The sequence below is a fragment of the Antechinus flavipes genome, chromosome 2, assembly GCF_016432865.1.
Source record: "Antechinus flavipes isolate AdamAnt ecotype Samford, QLD, Australia chromosome 2, AdamAnt_v2, whole genome shotgun sequence".
Taxonomy (NCBI): domain Eukaryota; kingdom Metazoa; phylum Chordata; class Mammalia; order Dasyuromorphia; family Dasyuridae; genus Antechinus; species Antechinus flavipes.
Window position 1 is genome coordinate 463,578,279 of NC_067399.1, and position 25,630 is coordinate 463,603,908.

A 25,630-nucleotide genomic window follows, 5' to 3' on the forward strand; every position below is an offset into this window, starting at 1 on the left:
GCTGTCCTATCCAGGTGGTGGAAATGGCCGTCCCAGATCACACAGCTCAGTTAGTATAAGGAGCTGGCTGTGAAGGAGTTTTCTCATTCAGGGGTTTTCAGGCCAATGCGATTCCTGTCCTGCCCTCCCCTATCCCACCCATCCTCTTGCCTCCTAGCCTTACCATGTCCCTGGAAGGTCAAGGTGCAGAGATTACTGTCTTCATTTTTCAGTGGGAAAATGAAATTAAATTTCTTGGCAGTCAGTAACCACCTGGTTTTCTGTAGTGTCTTGTAGCTACAGAATGGTTTCCTCACTACCTTGTCATGGTTTTTGTGTCCTGATTCAGTCACTTAAACTAGAAGTTTGCAAACTTTTATATTTATATATATAAAAGTTTCAGTTCCTCCTTTATAAGATGAATCTGAAGGCGATCAGTGACTTCAAGGACACCTGTTCGAGACTCTGCACATAGTTTTTGGGAAGAATGCCATGTAAACTTAAATGGGCTTTGGAAATCAGAGCTTTTACTCTTAATAATTATAAATCACACTGCTGTCTAAGTGGCTGCTATCATTGGCAGGTGCTAGAGCAGTTCAGTCAGGGTGATTGCTGTGGCCTGGGGAGTCTTAACTTTCAGGAAGAGAAAGCTAGGTCTGCAGAGAGGCTACCTCAAGTCAGGCTGTCCTGGGGAACTACCTAAACCAAGACCGGGATGAGTTTAGGATGAATTATCTTGGAAACAGCAAGATCAGCAGTCATAGCTCCCATCTTGTGTTCTCTGTGAGTCATGCCAAAATTCTGTGATGGAGACATGTCAGGAATTATCATCATTATACAGAAGAGAAGATTAAGGTCTAGGGGAGGAGGAAAGGTCACCAAGCTTGTATATAGCAACATTACATGAGGATCCCATTTCTTTTGGCTTGAAATCCAATGCTTTCCATTATTTTTCTGTCTACCCCAGATAATGCTCCAGGCTCTGCAGCATGGGCATAGCCTAATTAGGAAGTCCAGGCCCTGGGTGATGGGAGACCCTCTGTCCAGAGGAAGAGCAGCATCCTATTTGGAGGCCCCTGAAGCAATTATCCTCCTAGGCATTGTTGTCCCCAGAACTTTGCTGGGAAAATAGTGGAAGAGCACAAGTTGTTCAAAGAGCTGCCTCTTCCAGCCCAGGCGGGTTCATGACTCTTGGGCCTGGTCTCCAGAGTTTCCTAAAGTGACAATGGAAGGAAGTACAATTCCAAGAGCCTTTGGAGCCCATTGTACTCCCTGCCCCTCCCAGAATGCCAGAGCGGGCTCTTAAGGTGTTTGCTGGCCCTCTTGACCCATGAGGAGGAATGAGAGGCTCAGACTAAAGTAAAGCAAGACCTGAACCATGAGACACTTTGACAGGACTTAGAGTGGTTTCTGTCAACATAACACCAGCGGTGGGGAGAAAGGACAGAATAGATTTGTTCCTTTGGGACCCGCCCACAAGATCATTCATGAAGTGCTAACTGAATATATTTCCCCATACTCACTTGTAAGCCAAAAGCTTAATTAGCAACAATATTATAAAGGAACAATGTTGGAGATGATTCCAAACCATGGATTCTCAAAGAACATAGGATCAAGAACTGAAGACAAATTTAGAAGTGATCTATTCCACCTCTTATTATTCAGAGGAGGAAACTGAGTCCTACAGAGGAAAAATGATTTGTCAGACTGTTAGTAAATGACACATCAGAGCAACTTTTCCTGACTCCAAATCCAGTGCCCTTTTCCCCTTCATCCCCTTCCCATCACTGACTATTTCAAAGCAGTCAGTAATATCAAACCACTTCTTAGTTTTATCTTCCTGATCTCATCTGCCTGGGTCTAACTGGTCTCATGGTGTGTTCGGGTCCGCACCAAGCAATTTCAAGGAACGATGGCTCGGACCCACATTTAGGAAGCAGGAGGCGACCAGCCAGGAACAGACAGCCAGGCCTTTCCCACAAGCAGTTGTGAGTTGATGTGACTTAGTCACAGGTAACGAAGTGAATAAACTCCTAGGCCTGCAATGGGGGGGACCCGAGTTCAAATGTGGTCTCACATACCTTTATCCATAGGGTCATGTACTGCTATCTCATTTGATTCTCACAATAACCTGTGATGGAGGAATTATGTTGGCTTAACTTTACATTTGAGAAAAATGAGGCAGATTTACCTCACATAGGGTTTAACCCTGGGCAAATCTGCCTCATTTTTCTCAAATGTAAAGTTAAGCCAACGTAATTCCTCCATCACAAGGTTATTGTGAGAACCAAACGAGATAGCCTAGGTGCTTAATAAATTCTTGGTCCCCTAGCCTTCCCCTTTCTTCCCCGGACAGGACAGCTAATCCTTTAGGTCACTACAAAGTTCCTTCTATTCTTTCCAAATGGATTTCTCCAGAAGGAGGAAGAAAAAGAAGGGGGATGATGAGGTTCAAGCATCATAATAGAGTAACATAATACTGCAAGTTTATTTAATGTTGTTGATTTGAATCCTCCCTCTACCAGTTCAACTTGTAGCCCTTCTGTAACATAGCAGATGGTTGTTGTTGTTTTTTTTTTTTTAAAGAGTTATTGCAGCCAAAAACTTCATCACCCTGCAGCTTGGCGACAAGCTCCTTCCTCCAGAAAGCTTCCAAAAGCATCACCTGAAATAGCCTCTCCCTCTGCATCTAGACGGCTCATGAGGACAGTAGGGAGTCAGTCAGAATGAACAGGCCTCTCTGAGAGCCTGCCTGCCCATCACACCAGCTGCCCTGCGAGCCCTGGGGCTCGTGAGGCTCCAAACCCAGCCCCTGGTTCCAGGCCCGGTGGCCTTCCCGTTACCGCTGACTCATGGACAGTTTGAGAGAAGGTGCCCTGCAACAGAGGGGCTTCGCCGCTGGTCCCTCTCCTTGCCGGCAGTCTGTGGGCTGGGACGCCGGTGGGATGGCCCAGGCAGGGCGAGAGCCGGCCTCGGTGCGGCTCCCCCGGGCTCACTACCCCTCTCTCGCCAGGTTTGGCAGCAAGGAGGAGTACATGTCCTTCATGAATCAGTTTCTGGAACACGAGTGGACAAACATGCAGCGGTTCCTGCTGGAGATCTCTAACCCAGAGACCATCTCAAACACAGCCGGCTTCGAGGGCTACATCGACTTGGGGCGGGAGCTCTCCACTTTGCATTCCCTGCTCTGGGAGGTCATTTCTCAGTTCGAGCAGGTACCGCAGGGCTGAGGGGGAAGGGGGAGGAGGAGGAGGAAGGAGAAGACGTTTAAAATAGATTGGTGATATCGGAGAATGTAGAATCTTAGAAGCCGGAGAGACTTGAGGTCACAGGAGAGCTGGAAGGCTTTTTCTGCGTAGCGTGTTAGAAGAGAACAAGAGAGCCCTGAGGTCCTCTGCAGTGAAAGGAGAAAGGGGAAGGCCATCAGATAAGACCTAGGGAGCCCCTCTCTTCTTTGTGTCCATTCCTCAGCAGGTAATATCTGCGTCTCACCGTCTCTCTGCAGAGCACGGTCACCAAGCTCGGGCCTCTGCCTCGCATCCTGAGGGACGTCAACACAGCCCTGAACAATCCAGCCAGCGTGCAGTTGTCAGTGACAGCTGAGCATGCAGCCTCTACCCCGAGCACCGGGGGCAGCATCTCTGCGGGGCTGCAGAAGATGGTCATTGAGAACGACCTGTCTGGGTAAGAGCCTTGGGGGCCAGAAGGGGAGGTGGGGGGGAGGTCGGATCCATGAGGCTCTGCTTACAGAGGAAACGAGGAGGGGGCACCCAACGGCCGGGTCTGTACTTTATCACTCTGTAGTCTGGCTCAAATGCCTTTGAGTCTTGGTTTCTTGATGTGCAGAATGAGGGGATTGTACTAAAGCATCACTAAGGTTCCTTAAGGATTTGCGATTTTTGTAATCCACCTTCCTGGGTGGCTGTAGGAGGCAGTTAACACAATGCCTGCTGCATACCAGGTGCTTAATAAGTGTTGTCGATGGATTAAATAGAACATCAATAATCCATTTCAGCCCCGCTGTGGGTCTCTATTGCAGTCGCCAACCCTGTCCGAAGTGGATCCGTTTCCTTTTCTTTCCCCTTGGCTCTCAGAGACTGGGACTCCGTGTTTTGTAGAACTTCTAGAAAAGGAAATTTTGATAAAGTTTTGATAAAGTCCTTTCATGCTTCAGGAAGCCCCACATTTATGACTGATGTGTTTACCCTACAAATAGACTCCTTTTTCCATATTCTCTCTCTCTCTCTCTCTCTCTCTCTCACACACACACACACACACACACACACACACACACACACACACTATTCAGGGCACCCGCTTCATCCCCAGTCACTGGCCCCCTGCTACTCCCTTGGAACCTGTTTTTGTGAGGTGTTGCTCCAGTTTAAAATTAGCCCTTAGATCTCTCCCTGCCTGGGTGCTGTGCCCCGGGGCTTGCTCTGACCAGCTCATTTATTTGCACGGAGGTGCTAATTACTAATAATGCCCTAATGTGTTTTAGTCACTGATAAACCCCTCACCCTGCTACCGTCTCCCAGAGGCACTTTATTCTGCAAGAGAATTACCATGCAGGAAAGTGTTACCCAAAGCAATTACTCTCTAACTGGGTTCTGAGGCCGTTTGGGCAGAGGAGTGGGAGTAGCCGGGTGCCTCTGTGCCCAGAATCATTCCTGTGCTTCCTTCGTCCCTGCTGAGCACACAGTTTCCTCTCCTCCTCTTCTCTCCTTCCCTCTCTGCACTTTGTGATTCCAAGGGTTCCCTCGTCTCTGTGTCAGCCGTTCTTTGGGGTAGACGAGTTTGATGCTATTCTCCCCTGGGTCCTGGAGAATAAGACAGGAGCGTGTTGTTGCTGGGAACCCAGCTGTCTCCCTCTGCCCACTCCTGGCTGGGACTCGTCCTGTGTTTCTCCTCTCCTTCTCCAGGGGAGTCTGATCTCAGCTCGTTGTAGGCTTTAGTTAAGAGCTTAGTGATGTTATGAGAACGAGAAAAGAGGCCGCGGCAGTGAGAAGCCATCCGGCCGCCATCTCCGCAGTGCCCGGGGTCAGAGAGGGACACTCAGATGGCCGTGGAGAGTGTGCGCAGTGGCCACTCGCACGGCGAGAAGCGCAGCGGCCTCTGGGGCCGACATCTGAGTCTGCATGAGCAGGAGATGGCCTGAGGGACGAAAATGGCTCTTGCTTTGGAGTCTGTCCGACAATAAGGCGTCTTTCCGGGTCTCAGTTTGCTCATCTGGTCCATATGTCACAAAAGGAGGTCGGACTAGAGGGGATGGAGGGTCCCTTCCACTGTAAATGCCCCAGTGCTGCGGCTCCCTCCGTCCCTCCTCCTCCTCGCTCCCCCACCATGAGCCCTACGGACCTCCCTCACCCCCTCCCTAGACCCGTGCCCATGCCTCCCTGGCTGTTTTGCTCTTCCCCAACAGTAATCTTCCTGCTTGTTCTTCCCTCGATTGATTTATTCGGTTTATTTTGCGCTTTTGCATAGCATTCATGGTTCTTCTTCTTCTCCCTCCCTCCCCACCCTCCCCTGTGTGTGCTTTTCTTCCCTGCAGTCTGATAGATTTCACACGGTTACCATCTCCAACCCCTGAAAACAAGGACTTGTTTTTTGTCACAAGGTCCTCTGGGGTCCAACCCTCCCCTGCCCGGAGCTCGAGCTACTCGGAGGCCAATGAGCCCGACGTGCAGATGTCCAACGGCAGCAAGAGCCTCTCCATGGTGGACCTGCAGGACAGCCGGATGTTGGATGGGGGCACGAGCACCCCCGGGGCCTCGGACCCTCTCAGTGACAGCCAGGGGTCCGCGGGGCAGCTACCGGGAGTGTGGACGGCCCGGACCCCCCAGAACAGCCTGGCGGGCATGGCCACGGTGCGGCGGGCGGGGCAGACGCCCACCACGCCCGGCACCGAGGGGGCGCCGGGCCGGCCCCAGCTGCTAGCGCCGCTGTCCTTCCAGAACCCTGTGTACCAGATGGCCGCCGGCCTGCCGCTCTCGCCCCGGGGCTTGGGGGACTCGGGCTCGGAGTGCCACAGCTCGCTGAGCTCTCACAGCAACAGTGAGGAGCTGGCGGCCAGCAAACACAGCGGGGGCGGCTTTGGGGGTGCAGCCGCCGAGGACTTGGCCCGGCGCCCCGGGGAGCTGGCGAGGCGGCAGATGTCGCTGACAGAAAAGGGTGGACAGTCCGCCGTGCCGCGGCAGAACAGCGCCGGACCCCAGCGGCGGATAGACCAGCCGCCGCCGCCACCTCCCCCCCCGGTCACCCGGGGCCGGACGCCCCCCTCCCTCCTGAACACCATGCAGTACCCCCGGCCATCGAGCGGGAGCATGCTGTCCTCCTCCCCCGACTGGCCGGGCAGCGGGGCGCGGCTCAGGCAGCAGTCGTCCTCCTCCAAGGGGGACAGCCCTGAGATGAAGCAGCGTACCATGCACAAACAGGTCAGTCCCTGCCGAACCCGGAGCCGGCCCGGCTCTGGGAGCCACGTCCTTAGAGAAGCTTCCCCATCGAATTCCCGAGGTCAGGCCCACGAGGGGCCTCTCGTGAGCTACTTCCAGGGGCCGGGGGTCCTGGAACTGGCTGAAGACACAGTTCCCTCGCCCGGCAGAGTAGTTAGTTACCTGCTTTCTTTTACACACCTCCTCCTCCATTTCACTTCCACACCTTCAAGTCTGCCTTAGATTGCATGCCCAGAGCCATCCCATGCTCCGGCCCGCGCCCGCCAGACCTCGTCACCAGCAGGGAGCTGCAGGGGGCTCCTTGAGAGTGCTGGGATGGTCGGCGGCCATTTCTCACGGGCCCTGTCCGGGCGTCCTCGATGTGCCTCGGTAGAACTTAGAGCTCCAGGGAAAGGTGGTGACTTAAGAGTAATTCCTGCCCCTCAGCAGCCCCTAGCTCTTGGTCCCTGGGGCCTTGAAGCTTCCATCCCCCAGGAAGCCGGCAGGAAGCGGCAGGCCGGGTGCGGTTGTGGGGTAGAGGCCCTGGGAGCTGCATGGACATTAATAATGACTCGCAGTTCTCAAGGGCTTTGTAGAGCATCTTTATGCACAGCCTTGTGAGGGAGAGGTGGAACTAGCGCTATCCCCGTTGCTCCATAGCCCAGTGAGGCCCAGTAATGCCAGAGCCAGGAGTGAGACCCACGCCTCTGCCCGTCAGACCCCACTGTCCTTGTGAGGGACATTTGGCTAAAAGTCCAAGTGTTGACAACTACAGGGACAGAATGTTGCCACGTTGCTCGGTAACCTGCTGCCCTCCAGGCCGTCCTGAGCCCTGGGACAAGATCCCCGCCCTGAGGCCGGTGTGGTTCAGCAGGAGCAGCCTTGGACGAGGGATGAGTGAGAGAACGTCCCGAGGATGAGCCTCAGTGGCCCTCCTGTAAAAGGAGGCAGACGGGGTCTGGAGGCCCTCCCTGACTAACCCTTGATGATTGTGAGAGCCCGGTCCCTCTGGACCTTGCAGTGATCTGAAGCCCCCTTCTGTGTGTCTTAGGCCAGTCCTCGGCCGGCCAGCACCACACTTAGGCCCTCGTGCCTCCAAAGCTGAGTGCGCACACCCCGCGGGGGCCAGCCGGCGTCCCACTGTGCCCCAGCTTGCAGAACCCTTGCTCTCCGTAGCCGTGGAGCAGGAGAGCAGCGAACGTTCAGTACGAACCGCTCTCCCCTCTAGAGACCACCGTTCTTCCAGTGGGGAAGGGGAGGAGGGCTGACCACAGGAGTGGTATCTTCTGCTTTGGAAAGATGAAGCATTCGAATGTTATACTTTGTCACAAGAAACTACTCGAGTCTTCCTTCTTCCCTTCTCTCTTGTCTTCTGTTCTCTTTGCCACTTTCTCTTTTCCTACTAGTCCCTCAATCTTTGTATCACTTATTATATTCCTATCTTTCTCTCCATTCTTCTCTTTATGTGTATTTCTCTTCCTATCTTTCAATTCCTTTGTCTCTATCTCAACCCTTCTTTCTGTTCCCCTCTCTTTGTGTGTCTGAATCCTTTCCTTTCTTTCTCTATTACCTTATCTATTTCAGCTCCTCTTGATTTATCTTTTCTTAGCCCCTATTCTTCTCTTTATCATTTTCTCATGCCCACTTTTTGCCCTCTGTGTTTGTTTTAGCATCTCCCTCTCTCCTTTTTTCTTCCTCTTCTTCGTCTTTTTCTTCTTCCTCCTCTTTTCTTGCTACTTTTTTCTTCATCTTTTTCTTCTTCTCTTCCTTGTTTTTTCCTTTCTTCTCCTCTTCCTCTCCTTTCTCTTCTTTGTTTTCTCTTGTCTTCTCCTCTTCCTCATTTTCTCCTTTCTTCTCCTCTTCCTCTTCCTTCTCTTCTTCCCTTCATATTCTTTCTTGAACTTTCTCCTCACTCTTTCAGACCTACTCTCTTCCTTTGTCTTTCTGTCTCTTTTCTCTTCTTCCTCAGTATCTTCCTATCTCAGTCCTTTTCCTTTCTAACTCAGTTCCCCCATCCTCTTCCCTTGCTTAACCCCTGCCCTCCTTACCCCACCCTTCAGGTTCCATGCCCCTCTGGTTCTTGCCATTTATTTCTCTGGTTCTGGCTATATGTCTCATTGTAGGCCCCTTCACCTGTGAACCCCAATGCACTGGACCGCACAGCCGCTTGGCTATTGAATATGAACATGCAGTTTTTAGAAGATGAGAGCTTTGACCCAGATCCCAAACACAGGGATAAGCTAAGGAGTAAGGAGGAACTCAGCCAAGCTGAAAAGGTAACCTGAGATTGGTCCCTGGCCTTTCCATGACTGGGAGCTAGCCCTGAAGAGCTCAGGGCCTGGTGTATGGTGGACCTGCCATACTGGGGTGGGGAGTGGGGACTGAACTGGAAAGCGGGAGTGGGTACTGCAGCACAGTTGATGACCCAGGAAACAGTACTACTCAGGCATGTCCTATCCTGGGGCTGGCCCTATCCATCTTTGCTTTATCTCTTTCCTTGATGACTTACAAAGATTATTACAGTCACATACCTGTTGAGACATCAGAATATGGTAAAAAGAATCAGAAGTCCTGAATTCCAAACCTAGTTCTGTGACCTTGTTGCTTTGTGAATTTCCCTTCTCTAAGGGACTCCAAAGTCCCCCTCAATCCTGGGGTCTTGTGGCCCCAGGGCCTTTGCCTTTGTCCCTGTACCTCTACAGGAACTATTTTGTCTTGGGCAGCTCCTCCCTCCAAAACCCCAGAGCTTAAGACAGCCTTGATTCTGACCTTGTAGTTAGGATGCTGCACAGCCTAATGAATCCACCAGAGACAGGTGAATGAAAAGTGCTCAGTGTTGTGCTGAATGAATATGGGGGGGGGGGGGGGGGAGTTGCTTTTGGCAACAGGGAAATTTCCTCCCATATCCATACCCATTCACTCTTAAACAAATCCTCTTCCCCAGTTGCTGTTCTAAGAACTGTGTTGGGCCATGTTGAAATTATGTTGCTATCACATCCATAGGCCTTCCAAACAGTTAGGATGTAGGAAAAATTTGTGGAATCTTCTGGGAAAAAACAACAAACTTGGGAGTTAGCAGAATAGGCTTTAGGGTTTGGTTCTGCTCCTTCCAAGCATTGTATGGGGGTAAGAAGGGGCTGGGTTCTGCTTCTACCCCTGCTGCCTCAGTGGTCTTCATCAGGGCATTTATTGTCCTCTGTAAGTCTCATCAGATCTCTCAAGTTCCTTCCAGCTCAAAATCTGAATCACCTAAAACTTTGGGCAAATCACTTAAATTCCCCAAACCTCAGTTTTCTCATATATAATATGGGAGGCTTCACTTCATTTGTTCTTATTTGTGTCCACTTCTAGGTGACCACCTTTGAGATTTTCTTGGCAAAGATACTGGAGTGGTTTGCCATTTCCTTCCCCAGTTCATCTTACAGATGAGGAAATTGAGCCTATAAATGGGGTCAAGTGGCTTGCCCAAAATAATAGTGTCTTAAGCCTGATTTGAACTCAGGAACATCCGTCTTCCTGACTCCAGGCCCCGTATTCTATCCATTGTACCACCTAGCTGCCTAGATAATTTCTGAGAATACTTTTATCTCTGATATCCTGTCATTTTGTGCTAGTTGTGGGTAACTAGACATTTAGAGTCAGAGGTTCGACTAAAAGGGGATTTTCAGTTCTTTGTCCTCTTGAGATGAATATTGCAGACTTCCTGGCCTCCATCACTGTTTGTACTTGGCAAGGCTGAGGTTCTTCTGAGGAATAATGGTTCCTTCTAGCTCTGGTGCCGTCTGATGGAGCTTGTCCTATTATTTGAGCTCTGCTTAAAGAGTAGAGAGGAACAAGGAGTCCAACTTTTAGGGAGGCTCAAATTTGATTAGGGAGGCCCAGTCTATCTACTTCCCATAATGCATTCCTTTACCTTCTCATTACATCAGCCATCAGCATCAGTAATTAACTGATTTCCCATTGTTTTCTGATTGTATTTATGGAGAAAGAAGCAAATGACTTGGGATCAGAAGACCTGAATTCAGATCTGGGTTCTTCTATTTGCTCCCAGAGCAATCTTGGGCTAGTTGCTTAATTTTGGATATCATTCTCCTCAGCTGAGGGAGTTGGATTAGATGACTTCTTAATGTCTCTTCTTTAAGATGAGGAATTACCCTTTGAATTCCCCTTCTGGAGGCAAACTCTTCCATTCGTCCCTGGGAGAGAACTTTATTCCACTTGTTGAGTGACTCAGTGAGTTCTCTGCATCTCCCTTGATGATGTTATTGGCACCTGCTCTGCAGATAGTCTTTCCCAGCTCATCTCTTGAAGTCCCAAAGAGTAGACACTCTTCTCAGTATATTTTCTTACTTATAGATATGAGAAAACTAGCAACCAGCTGACATGTTTTTTTGTCAGACATCCATGATTCACAGCTAGTACGGTGCTGTGAAAAGAAGACCTGAATTCAAATCCTCTTCTCACTACCTGTATATCTTTGGGATTGTCACGACTTCTCAGGCTCCTGGTTTCCCTAGCTATAAAATAGGCTTGTCTGAGGTCTATTTCTAGGTCTTAATACTATGATCCTTCTCCCCCCCTTTCCCTTTGGCAAAGTAATCAGGATTAAGTAGCTTACTCAGAGTCACACAGCTAGTAAGTAATAAGTGTCTGAGGCTGGATTTGAATTTAAGCCCTCATGACTCAAAGGCCTCCTGACTCTATCCACTGTGCCATCTAACTGCCCCTTAATCCTGTAATCCTTAAAAAAAAATTCCTTTTTCATTTCTATATAATTTCTATAGGACTCTACCCAAATTGGTAGAATTCTGACAGCAGCCCAGTATTTCCATTCCCAGAACTGTGATAATAATGGGTATCACAGTTCTGTGTACACCTCAGCGAGGACATTCCTAAGCCCAAGTAACCTTTTGTTCTGAGCCCCGAGAGGCTCCTCAGCCTCCTCTGTGTTGCTCAGAAGAATATCCCTGCCATTTGTCGTCCTGCCTACTGTTCTCTACTAGAAACCTGCTCCCTCTGAGGTTTCTGTCTCTTGTCGGGTTGTTGAGGCCTGGGGGTCCCATCTTGCTGGAGAGGCTGTAAGGCCCTAAAGCCTTAATATTTATGTCACGGACCCCTTTGGCAATGTGGTGATGCTTATGGATCCCCTCTCAGAATGACGTTTCTGAATGCATACAATTAAAATACATGAGGGTTATAGAGGAAACAGATTTACTAAATATAGTTATCAAAATATTTGAAAAGCAAGTTCATGGTGATCAAGTTAAAAACTATTGCCCTAAGGAAAGCCCGCGTACCTGAAAGAGATTGTGAGTCATGGCCCGGTGTTGGTTTTTCTGTGAATTCCTGATTCTGTCCCCTCCCCCAGCTCTTTGTATTTCTAATGACATAAGGATGTACACACACAGTGAAAAATCCTTCTCGCCCCAATCCCTCAGCGGGAAACCTGGTGTCAGGAGGAAGATTTGATGTGGTATCAGCTGCTCCCCTGCCCCTGGATCTCCCCTGAAAGGAACTTAACCCTTTGGTGATTGTGCTGGGGATGGGAAGAGGAGGATCTCCTGGCTCCTCCTTGCTGGGTGATTCTGGTCATTGGATCCATCCCATCTCTGCTACCTTGCTCTGGCCTGCTTCAGGTGCTGCCTCTCCTGCTTGTTTCATGTCCAGAGCCCCATTGCTTCCGATCCCCTTTCTCAAAGTGATTTTTGGTTATTGGGGTTTTTCTTTTCTTTTTTCCCCTTCTCCCAGTCAGACCCTGGGCTCCAGCACTGCTCTGGATCAGCCAGGCTTCGGGACTCAGTGCCCTGCCTGCCTTCCCTTTGGCCTCCCCTCAGATGGATGGATTATATCCACCTTCCTGCCTGAGCAGCCCCCTCCCACACACCCATAAATGGGAACCGGAGCCGTACATCTCGGGCTCACGCTCTGCAGCGACAGAGAGAACCCCCAGTATCCCCCTCAAACGTCTCTTCCCTCAGCACCTTTTGCCCTTGGGTCGGGCTGGAGTCCCTTATGTCTTACAGAGAGATAGAGAGGCGCCCTGGCCCAACACTCAGCTCATTTGGGTTCGCGGGGGGCCCACGTCCCCGCTGTCAGTGAGACCCCAACGGGAAGCCCGCTAACGATTGTCCGCTCTGTGTTTGTCTTGCGTGTGCGTGCATGTGGCTGCGTGTCCCTGCTGGCGGCCTGCCCCAGCAGGACATTGTAGTGCTGCAGGACAAGCTGCGCATCTCGGCCAAGAAGCTGGAAGAGTATGAGAGCCGGTTCAAGTGCCAGGAGGAGACGACCCAGAAGCTGATGCTGGAATATCAGGCTCGGCTGGAGGAGGGGGAGGAGAGGTTACGGAGGCAGCAGGAGGACAAGGAGATCCAGATGAAGGGGATCATCAGCAGGTGAGTCTTTCATGCGCTCTCTGTCCGAGAGTGCTCAAAGATGGAGAAGGTCTGGCGCCAGGTGCGGCTCCGCCATCGTCCCCGTGGGGCCTTGAGCGTCCGTGACTTGGGCTACCCTGTTGGCCGTTTGGGGGCCGGCTGCTGGAGTGAGTCTGCTCTCTCACTCGCTTCATGGGGGCCAAAGTGGGCCAAGACCCAAACCCATCGCGACCTCTTACTAGATGTGTGACCTTACGTTTGCTCTACCTTGCAATGACGGGATTGGACCAGATGATGCTGTCTCTCTCTAAACTTTGTTTTGGAAAAAAAATCATTTTCTTGATTTTAGGAAGATTGTGGAAAACTTATATTTAAAAATAACACCACCAAACAAAACCAAAAAACAGGTGACCAAGATGGGGGACAGCACTTCTTTTGGAAGTGACTCTTATTTCTTAAAGGACCAAAATGTCTTATATACACATAAAACAAACTACTGTGTGTGAAAGCACTATGGAGATACTTTTTTTTTTTTTTTCCAATGTCTAAATTGAAAGAGCTAGTCATAAAACCCATTCATTTACTTAGGGAATTGCATGTAATTAAGGAATGCCTAGGGGTTGTTTATATTATACTGGCTTTATCAGTTAGAAAATATCTTCCTGGACCCAAGAGGGTATAGCTTGAGGTGACAGAAAGGAAGGATGACTAGAATATACGCTTCCTTACTTCAAACCTCTTGAAAAGGAGAGTTTTCAAAATGGAAAATGCTGAAGCTAAATTGGCTTCTACATGTTCTTTATTCTTAGATCTACTTCCTTGCTTTAACATTCTGTGTTCTAAAGGCCCTTCCATGTATGATATTCTGTTTCAAGGGTTCTTCCAACTGTGACATTCTCTCTTCCAAGGACCCTTCCAGCTGTGGGAGATTTGCTATTCTAAGGGCTCTTCCAGCTGTGTGACATTCTCTGTTCCAAAGACACTTTCAGCTGTATTATGTAGTCTGTGGATACCTCGGGTTCTGACTGTGTGTAATTCTGTGATGTCCCAGGCTTGCCCAGGAGCCCAAGGCTTGCCCCCACTCACAAAGCCACCAGATCTTGTTTTCCCTGGTTCTTTCTAGAGGAAACCCTTGTACTCTTGTCCGTGGCCAGAGACAGAAGCATCTCAGTCATGGGTGTTGCTCTTGTGTTCTCTCTCTCTAGGTTGATGTCGGTGGAGGAAGAATTAAAGAAGGACCACGCAGAGATGCAGGCGGCAGTGGATTCCAAGCAGAAAATTATCGATGCCCAGGTTGGAAGCTATTTCCCCATTAATACGTCTTTGTTACTTCTCACAGATGGCAGGAGACAGTTCCTTTTGTTTATATGAATAAGCTTCCTCTAGTCTTTGTCCTCGCTTCCACCCACATGTTCTTGGGAACAGTGCTAGCCGCTTACATCTGGGGAGGTGATGCACTTGTTCTTACTTGGGGAAAGCATCGTGAAAGTCCTCAGAAGGAAAGCTTTCCCCTCACATGCGTCCTTTGACTACAGCAGCAAGAACACTATAACCGGTGGGGTTGGCTGGGATGGAATGGAGATCCTCTCTCAAAAAAGGGTCAGAAAATGTCACGTAGATAAAGTTCTGGAGTTATGCTGCCCCAACGCCTACATGAGAGTGATAGGGAGGGATTTGCCCAAATGACATTAGCATGGCTAGTTGAAGTACTGAAGAATCCAGCCTTCCATTTCTCCTTATAGCCCACAGGCCCATTATACTAGCCCTTCATTGGCAGCTTTATGGCCATGGGCCCGTGATATGAGATGAGAGAAAACTGGAAGTTACAATAAAAAAGCACAGGATAGAACTCCTTTGTTAAAAAAGCAGAGTATGTACCACATGATTTTCAAGTGAAGCTAATAGGAAAGCTGATCCGACCTAAGATGTGTCTCCAGCAACTCCCAGAATGAACTTGAAATTTTAACACAAGGAGGCAAATACAATCTCTTTTAGGTGTCATTGAAATTTGTAAAATAGGTCTCGTGACTAGAGTACAGCAAGATATTGCCTAGACATAATAGAAGAGAAAGGACATGGCATTAGAGATGAGAACTGAGGGGAAAAAAATCCCAAACCACTAGATTTACAATCAAAAGCTCTACATCAGGATGCCAGTCAAGTGATTTTGGGTAAAATCATTTCATCTTTGTGGAACTTGATTTCCTTATCTTTAAAATGGGGAAAAATATATTTGCACAGTGTATCTTATGGGTTGCTATAAAGAAAGTATTAAGGAAAATATAAATGTGAGTACTATTAAGGTGTGTGGGTTTTTTTCAATGAGAAAGGGAAAGAGAAAGAGAGAGAGAGAGAGAGAAAGAGAGAGAGAGAGAGAGAGAGAGAGAGAGAGAGAGAGAGAGACAGCCAGCCAGCCAGACATTGATTCAAAGGAAGAGAGAGATTCAGAGACAGATAGAGAGGGAGAGAGGAGAGGAAAAAATTCGGAGATACTTCTCAAACTATAGATTGGTGAATTTGCCTTTGGCAGCATTCTAGATTGCATTATTCACAAGTAGTTTCTGAATGCTTAATAAGAAAATAAAGGGACATCAGCATGGCTTTATCAAGAATAAGTCATGTCAGAGTAACCTCATTTTCTTTTTAAAATTATAGTAGATTGCTACTATAATCAAGAATGGAAATAGGAATGGGGAAAGGGGGAAAAGGAGGGATTTAGGAAGGAATGGAGAGAGATATGGACTGGCTGATAGGTGAATTCAACACCTTTTGAATGACTGGATCCAGAGAATGATGGTCAATTAATGGATAATTGTCAACCTGTAGGGAAGTATCTAGTGCAGTACCCCAGGGGCTCTGTGTGTGAACCCATTCTCTTCAACATATTTTTGTCTGTGACTTGAATGAAAGCATTCATAACATTTCTTGGTGGCAGGTTTGGATTGATAGGAAGTAAAAATTTCTAAAAGTTAGAGGATTTAGACCCAAGTTATTTGAGAAAATAAAAAACCACTTAGGGTTACTGAAAATTAATGCATCTTTTTTGGTTCATGCTTTCTATCCCAGGGTGGTAGGGAAAGGATCATTTTAGAACCATTACTAAAAGTATTTCAGAAGTTTTGAGGGATTAGGAGTATAAAGATGAGCAGTTGTTAAGCTTCATGTTGACTCACAGATTGTGGAAAGAATATTTAGCATGGTTGGTCCCCATTTACTAGAAAGGAATATAGAGACCATTAGGAGTCAATATTGATTCACTAAAAAACAAATTATGACTAATTCCTTATTCACTTTTTTGCTAGGGTTCTAGATTAGGGGAATGCCATAAGTACCTTGATTTCAGGAAAGCATGATATTCTCATGGATAAAATAGCAAAATTTGAGTTAGATAATATTATTGTAAGAAGAGACAATCAACTAAACAAGCATTTTTTAAGCATCTACTGTCTAGCAGGCACTGTGCTAGACACTAGGGATAGAGATAAAATGAATGAACTAATCCATAATTCACTAATCCCTAATTTCTGTAAGTGAGAGAAAAAGCAAAGAAATCATGAATTACTCCAACCCACCCTACTGGGTCCTGCTCTCAAGGAGCTTATATTCTAATGGGAAAAAAACAAATTTATCTGTCACTCTCTGCAGAATAACTATTAAGAGAAGAAATTTAAATAAACACCAAATAGTGTGAGAGATACCAGATAGTTTGGGAGGGAGGGCTCTAGTATTTGGATCGATCAGGAAAGATGACACCTAAGTTGAATCACAAACAAAGAGAGGAATTTAATGCGGCAGAAGTAAGGAGGGAAGGCATTCTAGGCATATAGGATGGCCAGTGCAAAAGGACTGAGAAGGGAGATAAGGAGTATCATATGGAAGGAATAGAAAAGGCCATTTTGGCTCAATTACCACATGCATACACAAAAGGGGAGTTTAATAATAAAATTAGAAGAGAAGACGTGGGAAGGTTGAAAAGAACTTTCAGAGCCAAATAGAAGTGTTAATTTTTTAATCCTAGCAGCAAAATTTCTTAAATTGGGGAGTGATATGGATACATTTTCACATAAGGAAGATCATTTTGACAGCAGTGTGGAAGATGGACTGAAGTGATGAAAGTTGAGGCAAAGAAGCCAATTAGAAAACTGTTGGAATAATTTAGGTGACAGGTAGAGAGGACCTGAGTGGAAAAAAGGAGTCATATTGAAGAATTATAGTGAAGGAAGAAATAGCAAGATCTGGCAATTGGTTGTGTTTGTGAAGTAAAAGAGAGTGAGAAGATGATAATGCTGAAGTTACAACCTGGAATTCTGGAAGAATGGTGGGGCCTTTGAAAGAAATAGGGAAGTTGGTATGGGCATATATACATATACTGTATTTAACTTATACTTTAACATATTTTACATGGTGGTCAATCTGCCATCTGGGGGAGGGGGCTGGGGGAAGGAGGGGAAAAATTGGAACAAAAGGTTTTGCAATTATCAGTGCTGAAAAATTACCCATGTATATATCCTGTAAATAAATAACTATAATAATAATAATAATAAAAAAGAAATAGGGAAGTTGGGAAGAAGAGAATGGTGAGGTTAAGAGGAAGAAAGATAATGAGTTTAGCTTTAAGATGTTCAGCTTAATTTGTCTTCAGGATATCTAGTTTGAATGGACAAATGGCAAAATTAGGGGACAACATTGGTGATATAGGAATGACATTTGGGGAAGAAACTGGACTAGATTTGGAAATGTGGATATGCATAGAAATAATAATCTAATCCATGGGATCTGATGAGGTCATCAAGAATATATCAAGAATATATATCAAGAATATAAGAAGAGCAAGGCTTTGGGGAATTCTCATAGTTAAATGACATAATATAATCAGCAAAGGAATCTGAGATGGAGTAGTCAGACAGGTAGGAGAAGAACCAGGAGAATGCCCAACAGCTATATCCAAAAAGAACTGAGAGGGACCATAGACCAATGGAAAGAACAGTGAATTTGAATTTGTAACATCTTGGTTCAAATTCTAAGTCTGCCATTAACTAGCTATGTGATCTTGGACAGCTCCCTCTCCCACTTTCTGTCTTAGTTCCCCTCATCTATAAAGTGGATGAGGTTGACCATTTAGTTTTGGAGTTGTCCATAGATATTTTGTTTTAAAGATGTTCTACAGTACTAACATTCTGTAGATCAATGAATGAACCATTTTAGAGATAATTCCATTTCCTCTCCCTGCCTTCCCCAACATTGGGACTTAATTTGGAAAAGTTAAATCTACTTAGCCATCTACAGACCTGTTGAATGAAAACCAATTTTAGTCTATATTGGGGGACAATGAGAAGGAGCCAGTATTCAAGACCACCCCTCCCTAGTGACCCCTCCTTTGGCTACTCTGTCATTCACAGGAAAAACGCATTGCCTCGCTGGATGCAGCCAACGCACGCCTCATGAGCGCCCTGACCCAGCTGAAAGAGAGGTACAGCATGCAGACCCGTAACGGCATCTCCCCCACAAACCCAACCAAATTGCAGATTACAGAGAATGGCGAATTCAGAAACAGCAGCAATTGTTAACTCACCTGGAGGGAGGAGGAGCGCTGCCACTGCCGCCGGGCACGGGGGGAGGAGGAGACAGAAGTAAAATATAGAAATAAAAACCCCAGGATCTCCAGCCCATTGCACCGGGGGCAGCCGGAGCGACAGCCACTTCCAAGAATGGTTCATCTCTCCCCTCCCTCCCCCCAAGACACCAGGCCGGCCGGGATAGGAGCCAGCATGTGTGACTGATGCACTGTGGGGCAGAAGGCACTGCCTCCTCCCTCTCCTCTCCCCTCCCCAAGAAGCTAAAGCCCATGTATTTGGGGGAAGGTGGAAAAAAAAAGACTTATCTGTGGGAGTTGTATGGCCTAAGGGGAAAAAATGTTATATTTGGAAAAAAAAATACCAGAAAACCAAACTGCAAAGTGTCACTGTTGGTGAATTTCTTTTGATGTATAAATGTTTTAACCAATTACCTTTTTCTTTTTGAGTTGGACAAATCTCCAAATTCTCACAGGGACTGATAACCTTTGAGTTAATTTCTGTAAGAGAGAGGTGGGGCAAAGAAATCAAGACTCACTCCATCCCCAATCCCCAGGACTGGCCTGGAATTCTAGGCCACCCCCACCCTTATTCAGATCAGCATTGCTCTGTCACTGTCCAGGGAAGAGTGTTTTGATTTTAGCAAGTGGGTCCTAAGAATTTTAGTCAGAAATGGCCCTAAAATAGAAGACAATTCACAAAAGATAAGTCCGTAGGATTGCAGAGTTGGAAGGGACCCCAGAGCCTACCTAGTCCAACCCATCCCTGAACAGGAATACCGTTTACAACATCCTTGAGAAGTAAGCATATAGCCTCTATTTGTACGCCTCTGGTGATGAGGAAATTACTTTCTAATAGGCAACCCGTTCATTGCTGAAGAGTTCCCATTGATAGAAAGTTCTGATGAGCCTAAATTTGCCTTTCTGCAGCTTTTCCCTTAGGATTCCTAGTTCTTCTCTCTGGTGCCAGGCCAAACAAGGCTCATCCCTCTAACACATGCTAGGTCTTCAGATTGTTGGACACAACCATTATGCTTTCCTACCCCTATCCAGCTACTCCCAAGGTCTGTTTTCCAGGGTGAAGAACTCTTAAGCCTCTCCCCTCTGCTTTTAAAACAGGGATCCTCAAACTATGGTCGCGGGACAGATGCAGCAGCTGAGGATGTTTATCCCCTCACCCAGGACTATGAAGTTTCTTTATTTAAAGGCCCACAAAACAAAGTTTTTGTTTTTACTATAGTCCAGCCCTCCAACAGTCCGAGGGACAGTGAACTGGCCCCCTATTTAAAAAGTTTGAGGACCCTGTTTTAAAAGCTTGTGGGACAGCTTGCTCCTTTCCTCTGTAGAGGAATTGGTGCTTTTATATAGGAGGAGAATGCTCAAGAAGAGTTGCCCACTCGATGGAACATCTTCCTCTGATAGTCCCACTGAAAAGGAAGCAACAAATTGAACTCTTCATTTCTAAAACCATTCCTTATATCTCCATCCTGTTTATTTCCCCTCTCCTCAAGTTGGTCTCCAAGTAGATCTCACACAAGGACATTTAATGATTTGAGTTTGCTCTGAGAACTACAAGCACAAATCCACTCTCACCTTTCTGTCAATGCATGTAAAAGTGTCTTAAGATCCCTTCTGGGTACCCTTTGGTCCAAAACTTGATGTTCCTTGGCCATCCCATAAAGAGTTTAGAGAAGGGTCATAAAATGTTAAAATTGGAAGAGATTTTGTCATCTTGTCTAACCTCTAAATCTCTCTTCACTATCTTAAGTCATCATCTGGTCTCTGCCTGAAGAGTTTTATTGATAAGGAGCTCTTGAAATGCCCCATCCTCCTCTGGAGTTTTTCTTTGATTTGAAGTTGCCATAGTATCTATCATAATGTGATGTGGGAGGGAGGAGGGATGGGGAAGGCCCAGCCAAAGACTATTACACTTTGTCCTTACCTCTGTAACAACTGGATTTTTGTTTCCTTTTTTTGTTGTTTTTAATTGAACCAGGAGGCTATGATGAAGGTCAACCATTGAGGAGAACTATGGAAGAGAGCATGTAAAGGAAGTGACTTGTCCCTTGTAATGGGAAAGGGAAAAGGCTCCCATACCGCTTCTGAGTCTCCCTAACCCAAGTTCCAACAGACTCCACACCCCATCCAGTGTTGTAGGCTTCCATGATTACTTATTAACCTTCCTTTTAGTCAACCTGTGAAATCGCTGGGGAGCCTCGCCTTCAATGAAGGCCTCTCAGACCAAGGCCAATTTAACTGAACTATAGTAAACTGGGGTGGAAAGTTGGCTTAGACACATGGCATAGGGAACAAAGAAAGATTTATTTCATCTACTATCCTGTTTTCCTCCTTTCTATGCTGATTTTTTCCCCTCAGACTGCTGGCTAAGTAGACTCTACACAAGAAAATCTAACACTTTTAAAAAATTTTGTTCCATCTTGTAAAGATTTGAAACCCACTAAGGAAAAACTGCTTCTTGGGAAACTGTATAGTAGTGTAAGAAGTCTTAGGTTAAAAATCTTTGCTCTCCTTGTTCTCTGTAACATCACGCTAATCTTCCTTTCTCAGGGCCTTTTTGTCACATGGGTTGAACTAGGTCTCTGACACCCTTTCCCACTCTTATTCCAGTAATGAACCTTCCTGCAATAGTGTTCTGGAGAGAAATGGAAAGGAAGTAGATGGAGTAGGAAAAAGATTGCAGAATCTGGAGTCAGAGCCACTAACTATTTGTGCAATCTTGAGCCAGGAACTTAATGAATGACACTATCTCTTCTGCCAAATGAGAAGGTGGAACTAAATGACCTTGAAGGTCCCTTCCAGTTCTATATCTATGATTCTATGAACTGAGTTGAAATCCGAGCTCTTCCTACCTAGGTGACCCTGAGCAAGAACCAATTTCTATTCAGTTTTCTCATCCATAAAATGAGGTGAATCAGTTTGTCTTAAGATTCCTTCTACCTGTTGATCCTATCTAAGAGGAATAGCCCTTTACTCCAGTGTTTGGGCTGTCCTATAAGGGAGCCCAAAAGTGGGTCTCCAAGCCCCAGCAAAATAGGATTTGTTTTAATGTTCTGTGTGAAGTGCCATAATGGATTTCCTGGAGAGAGTCCAAGTGAGTCCCAGAGAGTGTTTCTCTGCCATTTAAGAGGTTCTTACAGGGAGTATGTGAGCCATGAGCTAACTGGAGAAGAGAAATAATTAATGATGTAAATAATAATCATAGTACCAGGGAGGCCCAGGAGAAGATTGGTAATTGTAATTTTTTTTCCTTTCACAGTATGCATTAGAAACAAAATCCGCTCGTTTTCTGGAATACAGGCCCTTTAAATTGAGCGCACGCACTACATGGGAATTAAGAGCCCTGAAGGATGTTAAACATGATCACCCAACAGGAACAGCAGCAAGGAGCCGGCAGGCCCCCCCGTGCACACAGCCCGCTGGCCAGTCTGGACTGTGCTCTTTCTCCTGCTCCCCACCCCGTCCCGGACCTGGGGGACCCACACGTCTAGGGCCAGGGCTGGCTTTTCTCGTTTTTACTTTACTTGTGTGTTGTGGTTCAAAGTTAGGACCTTCTGGTGCTGTCCCCTTCCATTCTGTGTCAGAGAAGGTCTAGTCAGGAAAGCTCTTTGGAGGCAGGATTGGGAAAAGATCTTTGGCCCATGGTCTGGGCAGTCTCATTTAAAGGGTCTATCAGTGAGGGGGTGGGATGGAACCAAGTTGCCAGTGCCAACTCAGTGCCATCATGATCCAGACTACAGACCTCACCATACCCCTACAGAAGATGGTCCTAGAAACCAGTCAGAGAGAAGGTGAAAAACCTCAACTTCCTCTCTCCCCGCCCCCTTAATTTTTTCTAGGACCTTAATTATTCCAGTTAGGACTGTCATGCTGGATGCCTGGAAATCTCTGTTCTTTTTTCCTCCCGCAGCTGCACATGCCTTTTGCTCAGTTGATTTCCCTATCCTGGCATGGTCAGACTACCACTCCCCTTTCCTGAATCAGAATTCAGGAGGTGGATGGGGATCAGAGAGAGCAGGCTGTGAGTGTTCTCTCCACTGGCTGAATCAGCTAGCTTTGGAGAAGGGCCTGGAACAAAGACAAAGCATCCTTCAGAAAGGCCCCTGAAAATCCATGCAGCAGGAAAGTTAGGACTAACAGGGTACTTTTGACCATTCAGGGCAGAAACTGCCATTTCCAAACTCCTCCGAGACTCAAGTTCACCAAGAAATTTCTGCTAAATTTGGTGGCTTGGGGAAGGAACAGAGATCCTGGCAGGGGGATGTTTCCATGAAAGTGATTTAATTCCATTTCATTTTTTGGTCAGAGCCAGAGACACTCACCTTGTGATGGATGATAATCTGGCTAGAAGAGGAGGGCATTAGGGATAGAAATGTGCTTCCCCATTCCCCACCTCCCAACTCCCCAAGAAATTTGGGGTGGGGAAGAGGCTCTCCAACATGAGAGTGATCTTTATGGGAGAGATTCAGCCCTGTGTGGAGAGGGGTGCTGCTGATTGAATTGGAAGTTGAATAGTATCTTTCTCCCTCATCCTTGCCCTTCACTGCCTCTTCCCCCTTCATCCTACAGGGGGACCTCACTTCTGTCTAGGGGTCTCAGGCCACTAAATTAGGCTCTATCAATATATCTGAGAGCCATGCCAGATGAGGAGAACTCAGACATCTTTAGGCTAAGGTGTCTTTGTTTTTAATTTTTTGCCCATCGTATTTACTTACCAAATACAAACTGATCTTCCATACCCATATTTAAAAACTTTCCATTTTCTTTTTTCGTTTTGTTTTCAAAAGAGAAAAGGTTTCTCTCTCTCCCTTCTCCCTTCTTCTCCCCCCCCCCCCCGAGTTTCTGTTTCTGAAATGTGTGTCTCATAGCAATACTGGGGACTAAGTCCCCACAGCCAGGGAGAAAGTCAACAAGGGACCGAAGACCACTATATATAACATTTGTCACCTGCTCGCTCATTCTCATGCTCTCTTCGGCGAGAGCCTTATCTGGTGCAAAAACTGTAAAGTGTACAGACTGTCCACCGATTTTTATCTTACTGCAAGTCTGACAACTTTTTTGTAAATGTTCTCTCGGTGTTTGATTGTAATGTAATTATTTCACTATCAGCTGTATATAGTGATTCGCGCCTGGTGCTGCCTCACAGACGGGATTGGGCAGCTGCTTGTAGAATGACTTGGAGTTTTATTTTTTGTTTTCCCTCATTAAAAAAAAGGAAAAAAAAAAAAAACAGAGTTGAGGAGGAGTAGGAGGGTTGGGATTTTTTAAAAATTTGAGTTGATTAGAGACAGCTGTGGTATACTGGGAATGCCAGATTTAGAATCAAGAAACTTGAGTTTGAACCCAACTCAGCCCCTTGACTACCTGTGTGACTTTGAGAAAGTCAGTTTTCTTCTCAAGGCCTCAGCTTCTTCATCTGTAAAATGAAGAGTTTGGAAGAGATGACCTCTCAGGTCCCAGCACTAAATTTCTAGGATTGGTAATTTGTGGGCTTGGTACAAAAAGATTTTCCCAAGATGATCAGAACCTTGCTGATAATATGATCTAGCTGCCTTTTTTTTTTTTTTTTAAATAATTTGGTTCCAGGAGAGCTTAACTGGGGGAATAGGCTCAATCTGCTCTGTGAAGGGCCATACTTTTGCCTTTTCAGGATAAGGCCCCCGTCTGAGTGGCTGACATATAACATCGACAATCACAGCCACAAGCCCGTCCACACTTAGGAGGGTTTCCTAGGAGTTTTAGGATTGCCAGGGCTGCCTGGCCTGGTCCAGGTGAGTCTTCAACCCAAAGAGCTCCTACTCATTCTTCCTCCCCAGAGATCCCGAGAGAACTGGGTTATGCCAGTTTTGGGTGGGGCTGAAGGAAGCCAAGTGGAACTGAACCTCACCAGGGAAATCATCCTCTTCTTCCAGACCTGTTGGATGCTGCTCTTCCCCCATGAATCATCAGTGTCCTTCATGAACAGTCCTAGGGCCATGACAGAGGCTAGCAACACACCTGACCAAAAAATATCTCCAAGGAACCAAATAAATACCTCCAGGATGAGAGGGCAGGAGAGCCGAAAATGATCTCTCCCACCCACTATGGGAGAGCTGAAGAAATGGTCCCTGCCTGGGGGAGCTATTGGGCCCAACAGCTGCAAACATCTCCCCACCCCCTACCAGTGGTTTTTCCAGAGCTCAGAAGAACAGACTCCCTGGAGACCCTACTGTTGATAAGCCAAAAATAAATGAGAAATAGTTGAATTTCCCAAGGTCATTTGAAGGGGAGATGGGCTTAATTTTTCTGCTCAGTTAACTGCCTAATTTCTTGTAAATGACCAACCTTTCTCCAACTTCTCAGAAGATAGGTGAAGGTGTCACCCTACACAACCTCGAATTCCCACAGAGCATCTCACCGACTCCTAAGATATACCTCTTTCCCTCCCTCTGTCTATTTGCTGAAGCCCAGCCTCACTCTGTTTTCTAGAGACTCTTATAAAGAAAAATGAAAACAGGCTCACCTCCATTTTGTAAGTATGTGAAAAGGGAAAAAAGTTTAAAAAAGCAAAAAGTTGAACTGTTGCCTGGAGTTTCTCCAGGCTCGACTTTTAAACTATGTAATAATGTACAGAGAAAGGTGTTGGTGTTCCAAAATTCCATGTGGCTGTGCAATTTATGTACATTTACAATTAGAAATATTAAAGATTTATTTAGCTATTTTAAGCCAAACTCTCAATTCCATTGGATGAACTCCCTCCCTCCCTCTCTGTCTGTCTGTCTGTCTGTCTGTCTCTCTTTTGTGACAAGAAGCAATTAACTTACTTTCTTTACACTTCAATTTCCCCTTCTATAAAATGATGGTGTTGATGTGTTGTGGGGAAGGGGAGAAGTATCAAGTTAGGAGTTGGGAGACTTGGATGCAAATTCTAGTTCTACTACTTGTGCAACCTTGGGGAAGTTCATTATTTCTCTGGGTCTCAGTTTCTTCATCTGTAAAATGAACTTGAATTAGACCAGATCCTCTGAGTCCTTTCTATTTCTAAATCTAAACTTATGACCTATATTATATATATATAAAAGAGTCCTAACTAAACCCTAGGATAATTTCTTATATGCCAAAGTTTTTCCTCCCCCATGGCTTTAATGAAGTCAAGACTCGAATTTTGTTTTGTTTTTTGTTTTGTTTTAACAAACATGTCCACTACTAGCCTTTCCATTATACCGAAAAGGTCATCCAAGATTTGTTTACCTTTTGGCTTATGGGTTCTGAATTAAACA

At 46.4% G+C, this 25,630-nt stretch overlaps 1 protein-coding gene across 6 annotated transcripts in view; it reads left to right on the forward strand.

The window, feature by feature from the left end:
* DAB2IP (DAB2 interacting protein) overlaps positions 1-25,075 on the forward strand; it is a 323,519-nt gene extending 298,444 nt beyond the window's left edge. For 4 of the 6 annotated variants that reach the window (XM_051979562.1, XM_051979564.1, XM_051979559.1 and 1 more), the window contains 7 exons: positions 2,993-3,194; positions 3,485-3,663; positions 5,531-6,413; positions 8,534-8,686; positions 12,609-12,802; positions 13,987-14,074; positions 18,181-25,075. In XM_051979562.1, coding sequence (XP_051835522.1) covers positions 2,993-3,194; positions 3,485-3,663; positions 5,531-6,413; positions 8,534-8,686; positions 12,609-12,802; positions 13,987-14,074; positions 18,181-18,348 — 1,867 coding nt within the window. In that variant the 3' untranslated portion in view covers positions 18,349-25,075. The remainder of the gene's footprint in view (positions 1-2,992; positions 3,195-3,484; positions 3,664-5,530; positions 6,414-8,533; positions 8,687-12,608; positions 12,803-13,986; positions 14,075-18,180) is intronic. The other 2 variants (XM_051979561.1, XM_051979563.1) reach the window with 2 other exon arrangements.
* Positions 25,076-25,630: the final 555 nt, after the last annotated feature.